This window comes from Cannabis sativa, chromosome 1 (genome assembly GCF_029168945.1).
Source record: "Cannabis sativa cultivar Pink pepper isolate KNU-18-1 chromosome 1, ASM2916894v1, whole genome shotgun sequence".
In the NCBI taxonomy this organism is placed as follows: Eukaryota; Viridiplantae; Streptophyta; class Magnoliopsida; order Rosales; family Cannabaceae; genus Cannabis; species Cannabis sativa.
In genome coordinates, this window is record NC_083601.1 from 67,804,699 (window position 1) to 67,818,956 (window position 14,258).

At 33.5% G+C, this 14,258-nt stretch overlaps 1 protein-coding gene across 1 annotated transcript; it reads left to right on the top strand.

Moving 5' to 3' along the window:
- The first annotated feature begins 543 nt into the window (after window positions 1-543).
- On the top strand, window positions 544-8,563 carry LOC115702230 (probable protein phosphatase 2C 6). Its single transcript, XM_061108704.1, has 4 exons — window positions 544-3,242; window positions 5,522-5,809; window positions 6,136-6,241; window positions 7,540-8,563. The coding sequence occupies exons 1-4, from the start codon at window positions 2,739-2,741 to the stop codon at window positions 7,869-7,871; spliced, it is 1,230 nt and encodes a 409-aa protein (XP_060964687.1). The 5' UTR covers window positions 544-2,738; the 3' UTR covers window positions 7,872-8,563.
- The last annotated feature ends 5,695 nt before the right edge of the window (window positions 8,564-14,258 follow it).

Below are 14,258 nucleotides of genomic sequence, written 5' to 3' on the forward strand. Positions count from 1 at the left end.
AAACCACTGTATATAAATCATCTACTGAAGCTGAGTATCGATCCTTAGTTAACACCAACTGCGAACTTATTTGGCTTCTCAACATCCTCTATGATTTTGGAATCCAACACTCCCAACCTACTCTTCTTTACTATGACAACCAAGCCGCAATACACATATTCGAGAATGTTGTCTTTCATGAACGCACAAAGCATATCGACATAGATTGTCATATTATCCGAAAACAAGTCACCAAGAATCGAATAAAGCTTTCACATGTTCCATCTCGGCACAACATTGCAAACATAATGACTAAGGCTCTTTTTCATACACAATTCAAGTTTTTATCGTCCAAAATGAGTGTTATGAATATCTCTACACTTTATCTTGAAGGAGAGTATCAGAACTGTTACGTAATTGGTTAGTGACTCTTCCTTGTATTGTTTGGTATTAAAAATAAAAGTGGGAGGATGGAAAGAAAATTATTTATTAAGATACTATAGTATTCTTAGTATAAATATCTGTAATATTTTAAGGGATAATTTTAGTATTTGGTGTGTATATTTTGTCTTTTTTTTTTTTTTTTTTTAATTCTTCCTAAAATAGAAGGAATGATTTTTTACCTCCATCTCTCCTCTCCTTTATTTCTTTTACCAAACAAGTGATTCTTCATTTCCTTTCAACTCTCTCTGCACTCATTTCCATTCACCCATTCGCCTTCCTATCAAACATAGTGTTAAAGATAGATGTTTTTTTTAAGGTGCGTTTAGAAAGCCACAATGTAATTGGATTTGTGTGTAATTAGAGGTAATTACACAATTTGACATGTTTGTCTGACCATGTAAATACACTGTAATTGTGTAATTGGAAGTAATTGAGGGGTTCCAATTACACTCTTCAATTCTCATAACCCCCATGAGAATTGAATGTAATCACACTGTGTGATTACTAAAAACTTTCCATATTAAACATTAGGTATTAAAAAATATTATTTTCTCATGTAATTACTAACTAGTTTGCCAAACAAGATATTAAGAATTCATATATAATTACCACACCTCATATCCAAACACACCTTATATTTTAAAATATAGTGTAATTAATAAACTGTGTAACTACCACCCTAGTAATTACCCTACATAGTAATTACACAGTTACTTCCAGACACACCCTTAATAAATTATTAATTTCTATATAAAAATAATTAGGGTGCTTTTATAATGTATACTTTTAAAAAGGTTGTACTGATATATCCCATATTTGTTTTAGAAATGTGAAAAAAAAATAGTTGTGTCCATTATAATTATTTAAGACATTTTGTAAAATTTTAAAAAATTTAGAATATTTTATGATATAAAGAGTAGTATTCAAAGAGTCTATTTTACATCGTATAAAATAAAAAAATCACGCGTGCAACATATTATTTGAATCTTATTTTTAGCGTGTTAATTTTTTTTAAAATTCTCAAAATTTTACAAGATATCTTAAATAATTACAAATTATAGAAAAATTTAAACTAAAAAATTCTACTAAATGAAAAAATAAATAAAAATAAACGGATACATTTATATATTTTTTTAAGAGAATTCATTATCAAATTTTTTAAAAATATATATTTATAGTATTAAGATAATAATAAAAAAAAAACATTATTTGTTGAAGTGATAGAAAAAAAAGAGACTTACTAGAATGACCCTCATGAGACGACTATCCAACACTTGTGGAGGAACCACTTCGTAATAGGGAGTTACGTGTCCCGGTCCCAGAAGTGGGCCCACCAAAGCCCTCTTCCGGATGACTTGATCACCCCGTTTTCTGCCGTTAAGCGCTTTGATAAGGTTTTAGACTTTAGTCGGTTTTGGGACACGTCATTTTGATACTGATCGGGGTAAACCCTATTCGGGCCCCACAACCCACCTTAGAGTGGGCCCAACCTTAGTTTTAGGATGCCGTAAATCGCCACCTATGCGCTCTAAACTGAATGATCTTGGCGCAATAATGACCGTCCGATATCGCTTTTCCAACAGATCCATAAAAGAGAGATTTGACAACTATACCACGTGGCGATTCAGTAGGCTTCCTTCAGTGTTTTTAGACTTTCCAAGTTTATATTTCGGAAAAACCCATTCTTTTAGCACTTTTCTGTAAAAACGTCAATATTCTACCTAATACTTGGGTCCCATCCTCTGCCAGCGTGACACCTAGCTATAATAGTGATGGTGTACCCTAGCTTGGCCCACTATATGCGTCCGCTAGATTCCTCATAAATAGACCCATCTTGATTGTCTACAACCAAGTCCACCGAAAGAAACAATAACACCCAATTAGAATCCGCCACGCTAGCGTTAACAGAGCATTCTTTATTCACGGGTACACAGAACGACGAAAATACGTGCCACAGAGAACTATTTTTTCTCAAATTTATAATTAATATAAAACAGTGGTTTAAGAGAGCTCGACCGGAGACCACCTTGTCGAAGGGCAGAGGGCGAGAAGGACACGTGGCGGTGAGCGAAAAGTGAAAAGAGTACGATTGCAATCAATGCTTTCTTTTCTTTCCTTTCATTCACTGCGGATGCGTGTGCCATCCGACTATATATATCTGTTCACACGTGTCAACATCACAGTTGTCTTCTCCTTCTCTCTTATTTTATCCCATCTCAACTCTTCTCTCTACTCTCTTCGTTTCTTTCTTTCTCTCTCCTCTACTCTCTTTCTCTCTCTAGGTGAATGTGAGTGCACTCTCTAGTCTCTTGTACATGGACATCTTAGAAGACGAGCAACTCGAGCGAGACGACTCAGTAGGAGTAACAGACTTGGAATTACTGTCGACGAGCTCGGGCTTGTCCTCTGTACTTACCGCCGAAGATTCTAGAAGTACCACCAGCTCCGGCGACATATCCATGACGAGCAGCAATTCCGGCGAGATTCGGGCGATGCTTGTATCGGAAACGGTGGTAGTACCTATCATTCCTGACCAGGCCGCCGCCGCTGCTTCAAACGATGGAACCGCCGCAGCGACGTTGACCGCGCCGGCTAGGCCGGTGAAGTGCGTGGGTAGGAAAAACAATGGAGTGAGTTGGGGTTTCACTTCGGTGATTGGGAGGCGGAAAGAGATGGAGGACGCTGTGGCAGTTGTTCCGGGATTCATCTCCCGCACGTGCGATCACGTCGGTGGTTGTACGGCTCCGGGTTCTACAACTTCCTCTGAGATCTCTCCCGTTCATTTTTTTGGAGTGTACGATGGTCATGGTGGCTCTCAGGTACTCCATTTCAATTATTAGTATTAAAGTAATAGAAAGAATTTGATTTTTACTTTTTGTTTTTTTCCTTTCAATTTTTAAATCAGAAATAATATTTGGTTAGGTGAGTGGACAAATTAAACTATGTTTACAAAAATAAAGGCGGTGTCTTCTTCCACATAATAATAAAAAAAAATCCGAGAATTGTTAAATTAAAGAGATTATTAAAATCATTATTATTTCTGTGACAGATAAACGTCCACCGAATTATCGTTTCATATTTTGTGTTTTAATTTTTTGAAATATATAATCAATAGTTTCGTTGTTATTGGTTCCCGAGTTCTGAAAACTGAAATAATGTTTTTTTATTTTGGTGAAAAATAAAAAAACTGAAATGTTTGGAGGTTGGAGGTGAGTTTTTGGGGTATGGTGATTGAGTGGCTATTAGACGAGTACGTTGTCTGAACCGTCAGATGAAACGAATCTCAGATACGTTGTCGTGATATGTTCCCAAACCTCATCCAACGGATGAGAATAAACAATTGTGTCCATGCTTTCTTAGTATTTTCCCCCGATGAGAATTTAATCAATCTATGGCGGGTTTCCATTTGTAGACGGACACGTGTCGCTTAAATCCCATGTTTTACATTTCCCTCCTTTCCCCTGTTTTCGCTGTGTCTAGTTTGGTTCTAGGGGAATTCGGGTACTTGCTACCGTCACACTCTTGTGTAATAACATCGTCACAGACGCATCATCGGACCACTACCATTCGATGATGAACACTAGTGGGACCCACTCTGTAATTATGTGGATCACATGGTGTCTGGACTGACGATGCGTCACAGACAACATGACTGACTTTTTGTTATTTTCTTTTCATTATACATATCTGATAATTGATGAGGTCGTACGGCCAACAGTAGATATTTTCATTTTTTTTTACTTGCTAGTATATGTTTTTGGTGAATAAATGATAATAATTTCTAAATTTACAGTGTAATTATTTACTCAGTTTTTTTTCTTTCTAAATTCTAAAAATAGAAACGTCCTTTGTCTACCTTATGTTTTTAAATTACATTACATTCCACTCTAAATTGAAAAATCTAATATTTGTTTCTAAATTTCTTTTCTTGTATGTATATTATTTCAATTATATACTCTTTTTTTTTATAGAGAAATTATACACTCTTTAATATATAATAAATATTAAAAAAATATGAATAAAATATTATTTTTATATGGTTCTTCATATCATAATTTTCTCACTAATAAATTAGAATAAGTGAAGGAAATGAAGAATTGTTTAATATATAGTTTTCTGGGTTGGTTTGGGTGTGGTTTGGAATTGGATCAAGAGGTTCCACTTATGTTGGAGGAACAATACAAAATAAAAGAAAGGAAATGTGTGGGGACCACTGCTCCTAATGGTGCGCCTCCGTGTGTCTATATACACCATACAGTGAGGTGTGCATACCAAGTTGGGTCCATTTGTTAAATTATTTTCTTGGAGAAGTTGATTTCTTCTGCTACTCATAATCGTGTCACCTACAAAGAAGCTTTTATGGTGGTCACCCTGGATTCCACCTGGCACACTAGGTAGGAACTAGGAAAGCATCATTTTTCTTTTTTTTTTTTTAGGGGTGATGTGGTTGACAAGGAGTTGTTTTATGTTTCATGTACAATAATGCCCAAACGGTAGGTAATCTTGTCGTTATAACCTGTCCAATGCTAATTATGAGGCTTAACATTTGGATACAGCTGTTTGATTTTTATATTTATAGACATTCCCAATATTGGGTATTCATGACAAGTCGCTTTACTGCCATTTTTGTAGGTATGCTAGTGAGTCATCTTTCTATAGGAGTATAAATAAGCATTTCATTTTATTCTAAGAATAGAAGATATGCTTATATTTAGAATATGGTGTTCTGTCTCTAGATTCTGATATATGTGGATGTATATTGCTGTGAAGCAAGATATGAGAATATTGGTTTTGACATATGTGTCCTTTGTCTAGGTGGCTACCTACAACTTTGTGTTTGAGTTGGATTAGATTAGATTCTTTGATGTTTAGATACTAATATACCCAATTCAGATGAGTATTTTCTACTTTGAGGATAAATTATATAATACACATCTGAGATTTGTTTACTCAGCTTAAAAGTGTGGAAAAATGATATTTCAGCAAATTTGAGTTTAATAACTAATGTGTCATTCATCATGTCAATTACCATCCAATAAGGATTTGAGAATAACTGTTTATTTTTTTGAACACTTTGGCTTGCATTGATTAATAATAGGTAGCTAAATTTTGCGCCGAAAGGCTGCATGAAGTGATAGCAGAAGAGTGGTCTCGGGACACTATTGGATACAATGAATGGCAGAGAAAGTGGGAAACGGCGTTTTCCACTGGTCTGGAGAGGGCTGACAATGAGCTCCTGACAGAGAATGTGGCACCAGAGATGGTGGGATCGACTGCAGTTGTTGCTGTTCTGTCTGGATGCCAGATTATTACATCGAATTGTGGTGATTCCAGGGCAGTTCTTTGCCGTGGGACCCAAACAATCCCATTGACTGTTGATCAGAAGGTGATCATTATAGAAACTCTTGAATCTTTTTGACCCTTAAGGAATTCTTTCTGTTTGTCAAGATTTACTAGAATGTGACATTATTTGTAGTATTATAGTTAGACAATAGTAAGTTTTAATCGTATGTTGGAAGTGCCTTGCCGCTTTGTCAGGCAAGCACTTTTTAGACATATCTTCTTGTACTAAACCATGTATAGAGCTTGAGAAGATAAACTCAGTTGGACAATTATTCTTGTTGCTAAATAGAAGAGCTGTTCTCTAAATGTCATTAATATTATTTTTTGACAATATTAAGAACATATTGTTTGTCATTGCTATTTATACAGCCGGATAGAGAAGACGAGCTCTTGAGAATCGAAAGAGAGGGAGGGAAAGTCATTAACTGGAACGGTGCTAGAGTATTTGGAGTTCTTGCCATGTCCAGAGCTATAGGTTTTCATCTTTATTTATTCTCTACTCCCTATGCGATCTATTTGATAGAAAAATTCAAGATATTACCATACTTCTCCTAAGATTTTTCGTCAAGGCTTTTAGCTTATATGATAAACTAAGGTATAGCTCTGAGACTTTTTCATTTCCTAATCATTAATACTTTTTATATTTTATTATAGTTAGCGAACAGTTTTATCTATTATGCCTTTGAGATGAGTTATTACTAAAATACTAGAGAATCAGATCCTATAACAGTACAACTTTCTTTGGATATTATTTAAAGAAAGAAACTATGTTTTCTTTAGTTAGATATATGCAATTAATTAATAACAAAATTATAAAGTAAGGTTGGATTGGAAAAAAATTGCTTTGCTTTGCTTTGTGATTGTTTTTGTACAGACAAGAGAGTGTGGTGAGCACTACCCGTGAAAAAAATGACACTAGTAAGAAACCTCTGGTGCAACTTTTACTTTACTAACGTTTCACTGAAGAAGAAAGCTTGTTTTTATGTTTGTAATTTGTTATACGTGAAATCTAGTTACCAGCTAGCTCATTTGGTTATGTATCTTTGTTATTCCACTGAATTACCATTATGTGCTTTGTTGAAAGTGGTTAAGGATTCTTTCAGGCACAAGCTTTTTCTATTCTTACTAATGTGTTTTGGTCCTTTTGGAGGGCCTAGCTATCATATATTCCAATACTAACATAAGATCACGTCTCTATACATACAGTAGTTAGGTGTATAATCTTTCCATTTCAACATCCATCATGTAGTATCAACTGGGTCTTACACAATTTATCCAGAATATTGAAAAACGTTGTTCATATCTGTCTAATTAGCTCTTGTTTTCTGGTGTAATCATGAATTACTCATGATTGTTTTAATTTCAGAGATTAACTGCTGGAGAAGATGATGATCTTCCTAATATTTGGTAGTCTCTCAAACTAATCTTAACATGATTTATGAAGAACATCATGGACCGAATAGCAATAAAGATTAGGATAAAGTCAACTGGATTTAAGGCAACCCTGATAGCTTCATGAGGACATTTTACTAATTGTTTTACTTGATTTCTAATAACTGAACGTAAACAAGTTATTCCAGCTTAGTTGAGGAATGCCATCTTTTAATTTTGGCGTTTTATTTGGATACAGAGCTAACATATTAACTACTAATAGTTCTTTGATCAAAATTTCCTCCCTTTATTGTGTTTCATCATGTGTAAGTGAGACTCCTTTCATATTATTGTACTTGAAAATCTTGTGGCACTTATTGAAGAGTGGAAATATGTTTTCAGGTGATCGATATCTAAGGCCATGGATAATTCCAGTGCCTGAGATTAAGTTCATGACAAGGGCTGAAGAGGACGAGTGCTTGATTTTGGCTAGCGACGGGCTTTGGGATGTGATGACAAACGACGAGGTAGGAGAGGTTGCTCGTCATCTTCTCAGAAGACGCCGTAGGTTGATGATGAGTAGTAGCAGTAGTTCCTCGGATGATCAGATATCACCAGCACAATTTGTTGCTGATAGTCTCACTGAAATTGCTTGTGGAAGAAACAGCTCAGACAACATTTCTATCATTGTTGTTGATCTCAAATCCAAGAGGAAACGACAACTAAGGCAATGAAAAAAGAGGATAAAAAGGAATGAGAATGGAGATGAAATCTCTTTATATCTTATATCTTTCTCTTTCTCTTGAAAATGCCATCTGTGATTCACCCTGATAGGTCAAAGGTAAGGATTGATCTAAGTAAAGGACATTCCACCTGTTCTGTAAATGATGAACAGGTTCCATAATACCCACCTTTGACTTATCTTGCCTAACCTGTACAGTACAGTATTGACTAACAACATGAATCAGTTTGTTTAAATAGCAAAATATTTAAAGAAAATACCAAAAAAAGAAAAAGAAAGGCTAGATCAATCCTCACTTTTAATTGGCTTGGTCCAGAAGAAAAAAATAGTATTTCCTGGAGGATGAAGAAGTGTAGAGGAGAAGATTTCAAAGGATAAATAGCTTGCAAATAAACTAATTGTTTTATTTCTCTTTATCATGAATATTATTCACCATAAACCACAGAATGGGAAAAAGAAACTACAAGCTCTTGGACATTTAGTTTCGGGGCTGGATTTTTTTTTTGTGTGTGTGTGTGTGTGATCTACCAATTTTAAGCAGTGTCCATTTAATAATTACAAGTGATTTCTCCATTAGCAAATTAAGGGTAAAGCTAGACTTTGCAGTGGCCGGTTATTGTGTTCTGGTTTTCTTAATTTTGACATAATTATTTGCCAAGATAAGATTTGTGGTATTTTCTTTCAGTTTTGGCTTAATTTGAATCATAGTTTAGTGTGTTTCTCTATTTTTTTTTTTTTTGTAATATGTTTCTCTCGTTATAAGATAAAATTTAAATAGTTTGTTGCACGAATATTTATTTTATTTTGTACAAGTGTGAATATTTGATTAGTGTGTAAAATTATATATTGTTAAGGATATTTTGGGTGAATAATTAGAATTATATTATTTATTTCATGAAGTGCAAAATTTATTTAACTTAGAAATATTTAATTTAATCTAATTATGTTATATTTTTACAGATTTGGTGCATAGATTGGTAAAGATGAAAAAGATGATAAAAGCCCAAATAAATCTTCATGCTTTCCTCTCTCTCCAATCAAAGAAAACTTATGACTTTCCAAGCCCAACAAATGATTGGTCCATGTAAATGGACTTAATTGATTCAAATAAGGAATAATTACATAAGGCATCATTTTTGTAAAATATTTACATTTTTACGTTCAAAGAATGTTTTTTTACATTTTTACGGTTTTCTAAAAAATAACACGAAAATAACATAAAATTAACAAGAAAATAACATAAAAGTAACATGAAAATAACATCAAAATAACAACAAAAAAACAACGAAAAATAACATACATATAACAAAAAATTATCAACAATGAACAAAATTTCAACATAAAAAGACTGTATTTTATGTAAATAAAATTAAAAAAATCGTAAAAATGTTTAAAATTTCATAAAACCGTATTTTTGTTGTTTTTTTGTTGTTTTTGTGCATTTGTGAAATTAACCCTTCAAATAATCATCAGTCCAAGAATGAAAGTCACGGCAAAACATTGTCTCGTGTACAACATTGAATTGTGGCATTGGCAGCGGCCCCACTTCTAACCCACTCGTCAGCTCTCTCTCCCAACAAAACTGGCGCACGGTTCCCACTACAGCAGTCCAACTCTTCCCTTGCGCAACCTGTCCGCATCATTATATTTTCTCCCCCACTTTTCGCAGCTTTTTGTGCCATTCATCCCATTAAATGGTACACGAAAAATACCATTTTGGAGAGCCAACTTTCACTATTAATTGCACCATTTTGCATTGTAAAAAAATCAGATTTTAGTAGTACTATTATACCAAAATTGTATCTTTTCTTTCCTTCTTCTTTATTTTATTTTATTAATGTTGGTGTAAAGACAATGCCTTTTCTAGGCTAATTTCTTTGGCAAGACTCAAGTGTAAGTTCATGCAATTTTTATGTTGGAATTTATTTTACCAGGATCTTAGATCTACTCACAAGTATGTTGTTTAACACCCTAAATATGAACTTTCTAAAACGATAAAATAAACACATATAAAGTTAAGAAAACCTTACATTGATGCAGCGAAATTAATGTCTCCTTCCACTCAGATCTCTAACCCTTGTATCCTTTCTGTCGCAGAGTATTATCAAGATCTGAGCCCGAATGTCCTTCTCTTTGTGTGTGATCCTTCACAGTCTTCCAATCTATGATTGAGTTACCACTTGCTGTGTGTGGGCACTTACTCTATCACTAGGATTCGAAATTTAGAAGAAGAAAAGAGAGAGAGAGAGATTTTGGCCAATGTATAGAAAAGGGAAGGCTCAGTTTTTCTGAAGAGAAAATTTTCTGTCAGAAGATGTTATGAAAGCATATAATTGACTGAGCCATCACTTTCTATTTATAGGCAACTACTAGGTTTAGGTTAGGAATTATTTGGCATTAAAATAATGAAAATATCAATTTGAAATTCCACATAAAGTGGCTGGCCAAGGTGTAGATAATGGGCCCCACTTGATTTTGCAGTTTTAACAAATTTTATTTCTATTTTCTCAAAAACGTCAATTTTCGAATTCTAACCATTTAAATGCCAAAACTAATTATTTAATAACTAAAATAAATTATTAAATAATATTGTCATTTAATTTAATTATTAACTTGACATATAAAGTCCATTAATAAATAAACAAACCTAGAATCTCTTTTCTTTACAATTTCGCCCCTGCTTAGTGAAAATTCACAAATTAGACATAGTCTAACTTTAGAATTATAATTGATTAATCAAAAATCAATTATTGAGTCTTAAAAGCAGTATGTTCTCAACTAGAATGGGGACCATGGATCTATATGCTGAGCTTCCAATAAGTGAACCGAATTTACTAAGTAAATTCCTACTTATTAATTCTTCGTTGAATCCACTCTTAGAACTTAGAATTGCACTCTCAGACTTATATAGAGCATATTATATGTTCCACGATATAGATATGCTATCTCATTTAACCATTGTTATAATCTTATTGTGATCAAAGATCCTCTATATAGATGATTTACATCGAGATGGGATAAGTTTTACCGTTCTCACCCCTCAATGTATTTTGCCCCTTAAAACACTTAGCTACCTGTAAATGGTGTTTAGTGATCTAAGAATTAGTCACTTAAACAATAGCTCATCCATTTACTTCTATTTGCTAAGCTCGAAGGGAATCATCACTTGACTTCTATACACCAGTAGAAGCTATAGATTCTATATTTATGTTCAGCACTCCCGCTCAATCATACTATCTGTTGGGTTTTATGCCCTAAATAAAACTCATTTCAATGTAATCAGATTTACTTATTAATATAGATCAAAAATAACATTTAACGTTGCATGGTTCACATGATTTATTTCATGATTATATGTACATAATGTATAAATTCATCTGAAACCCTTTTCACATACTTGATCCTGTTTATTGTGCTGTCAACACATTGGAAAGTAAACATTGTTGGAATATTTATTTTACCAGGATCTTAGATCTACTCACAAGTATGTTATTTAAACACCCTAAATATGAACTTTCTAAAACGATAAATTAAACACATATAAAGTTAAGAAAACCTTACATTGATGAACCGGAATTAATGTCTCCTTCCACTCAGATCTCTAACCCTTGTATCCTTTCTGTAGCAGAGTATAATCAAGATCTGAGCCCGAATGTCCTTCTTCTTCAAGTTTGATCCTTCACAGTCTTCCAATCTATGATTGAGTTACTGCTTGCTGTGTGTGGGCACTTACTCTCTCACTAGGGTTCGAAATTGATGAAGGGAAAAGAGAATAGGGATTTCGGCATGGTATAGAAAGTGGGGAAGGCTCAGTTTTTCTGAAGAGAGAAATTTCTGTGAGAAGATGATATTCAAAGATGTGTATTTGACTGAGCCATCACTTTCTATTTATAGGCAACTACTAGGTTTAGGTTAAGAATTATTTGGCATTAAAATAATGAAAAAATCAATTTGAAACTCCTTAATTAGTGGCCGGCCATGGTGTTGTATTGGGCCCCACTTGATTTTGTAGTTTTATCAAATTTTATCTCTATTTTCTCAAAAACGCTAATTTTCCAATTCTAACCTTTTAAATGCCAAAACTAATTATTTAATAACTAAAATAGATTATTAAATAATATTGTCATTTAATTTAATTATTAAGTAGACATATAAAGTCCATTAAAAAATAAATAAACCTATAAACTCTTTTCTTTACAATTTCACCCCTGCTTAGTGAAAATTCATAAAATTAGACATAGTCTAACTTTAGAATTATAATTGATCAATCACGAATCAATTAATGAGTCTTACAAGAAGAATTTTCTCAACTAGAATGGAGACCATGGATCTATATGCTGAGCTTCCAATAAGTGAACCAAATTTACCAAGTAAATTCCTACTTATTAATTCTTCGTTGAATCCACTCTTAGAACTTAGAATTGCACTCTCAGACTTATATAGAGCATATTGTATGTTCCACGATATCAATATGCTATCTCATTTAACCATTGTTATAATCTTATTGTGATTTAAAGATCCTCTATATAGATGATCTACATCGAGATGGGATTTCTTTACCGTTCTCACCCCTCAATGTATTTTTCCCCTTAAAAGACTTAACTACCTGTAAATGGTGTTTAGTGATCTAATAATTAGTCAGTTAAACAAGAGCTCATCCATTTACTTCTATTTGCTAAGCTCGAAGGGATCATCACTTGACTTCTATACACCAGTAGAAGCTATAGATTCCATATTTATGTTCAGCACTCCCACTCAATCATACTATTGTTGGGAATTATTTTACCAGGATCTTAGATCTACTCACAAGTATGTTTATTAACATCCTAAATATGAACTTTCTAAAACGATAAAATAAACACATATAAAGTTAAGAAAACCTTACATTGATGCAGCGGAATTAATGTCTCCTTCCACTCAGATCTCTAACCCTTGATTCCTTTCTGTAGCAGAGTATAATCAAGATCTGAGCCCGAATCTCCTTCTTCTTCAAGCTTTGATCCTTCACAGTCTTCCAATCTATGATTGAGTTACTGCTTGCTGTGTGTGGGCACTTACTCTTTCACTAGGGTCACGAAAAAGATGAAGGGAAAAGAGAGAGAGAGATTTCGGCCAAGGTAGAGAGTGAGGAAGGCTCAGTTTTTCTGAAGAGAGAAATTTCTGTCAGAAAGGCTTGTTGTAAACTTGTGATTTGACTGAGCCATCACTTTCTATTTATAGGCAACTACTAGGTTTAGGTTAGGATTTATTTGGCATTAAAATAATGAAAATAATAATTTGAAAAAAGCCTTTTAAGTGGCCGGCCATATGGTGTTAATGGGCCTCACTTAATTTTGCAATTTTATCAAATTTTATCTCTATTTTCTCAAAAACGCCAATTTTCCAATTCTAACCTTTTAAATGCCAAAACTAATTATTTAATAACTAAAATACATTATTAAATAATATTGTCATTTAATTTAATTATTAATTAGACATATAAAGTCTATTAATAAATAAATAAACCTAGAAAACTCTTTTCCTTACAATTTCACCCCTGTTTAGTGAAAATTCATAAAATTAGATATAGTCTAACTTTAGAATTATAATTGATCAATCACGAATCAATTAATGAGTCTTACAAGCAGAATGTTCTCAACTAGAATGGGGACCATGGATCTATATGCTGAGCTTCCAATAAGTGAACCAAATTTACCAAGTAAATTCCTACTTATTAATTCTTCGTTGAATCCACTCTTAGAACTTAGAATTGCACTCTCAGACTTATATAGAGCATATTGTATGTTTCACGATACCAATATACTATCTCATTTAACCATTGTTATAATCTTATTGTGATTTAAAGATCCTCTATATAGATGATTTACATCGAGATGGGATTTCTTTACCGTTCTCACCCCTCAATGTATATTGCCCCTTAAAACACTTAGCTACCTGTAAATGGTGTTTAGTGATCTAATAATTAGTCAGTTAAACAAGAGCTCATCCATTTACTTCTATTTGCTAAGCTCGAAGGGAATCATCACTTGACTTCTATACACCAGTAGAAGCTATAGATTCCATATTTATGTTCAGCACTCCCACTCAATCATACTATCATGTTCCCAAAATATACGTATCACCCTGACCCAAAAGTAGGCTTAACTAAAAAATCAAAGAACATGAATAGCACTCCTGAGTTGAGCCCAAGCATATCAGAATTTAGATTCTTTTAATCTTAAGATCAACTACTGATATTGACTTGGAAAGATATGTATAACGGTAAGTTTGTAATATCTTAACTTAGTTGCAATATCGGTCCAATCCAATGTATACTCCATACATTCGAAACTAGTATACTTTACTAATGTCCTGGAAAGAACATAACACTTACTCCAAG

What these genes read in the sequence shown, in the direction of transcription:
- LOC115702230 (XM_061108704.1), top strand. Translation starts at nt 2,739, where the DNA reads ATGGACATCTTAGAAGACGAGCAACTCGAGCGAGACGACTCAGTAGGA. An exon ending in ATGGTCATGGTGGCTCTCAG is followed by an intron (nt 3,243 to 5,521) that starts GTACTCCATTTC and finishes GATTAATAATAG; the next exon opens with GTAGCTAAATTTTGCGCCGA. An exon ending in CATTGACTGTTGATCAGAAG is followed by an intron (nt 5,810 to 6,135) that starts GTGATCATTATA and finishes CTATTTATACAG; the next exon opens with CCGGATAGAGAAGACGAGCT.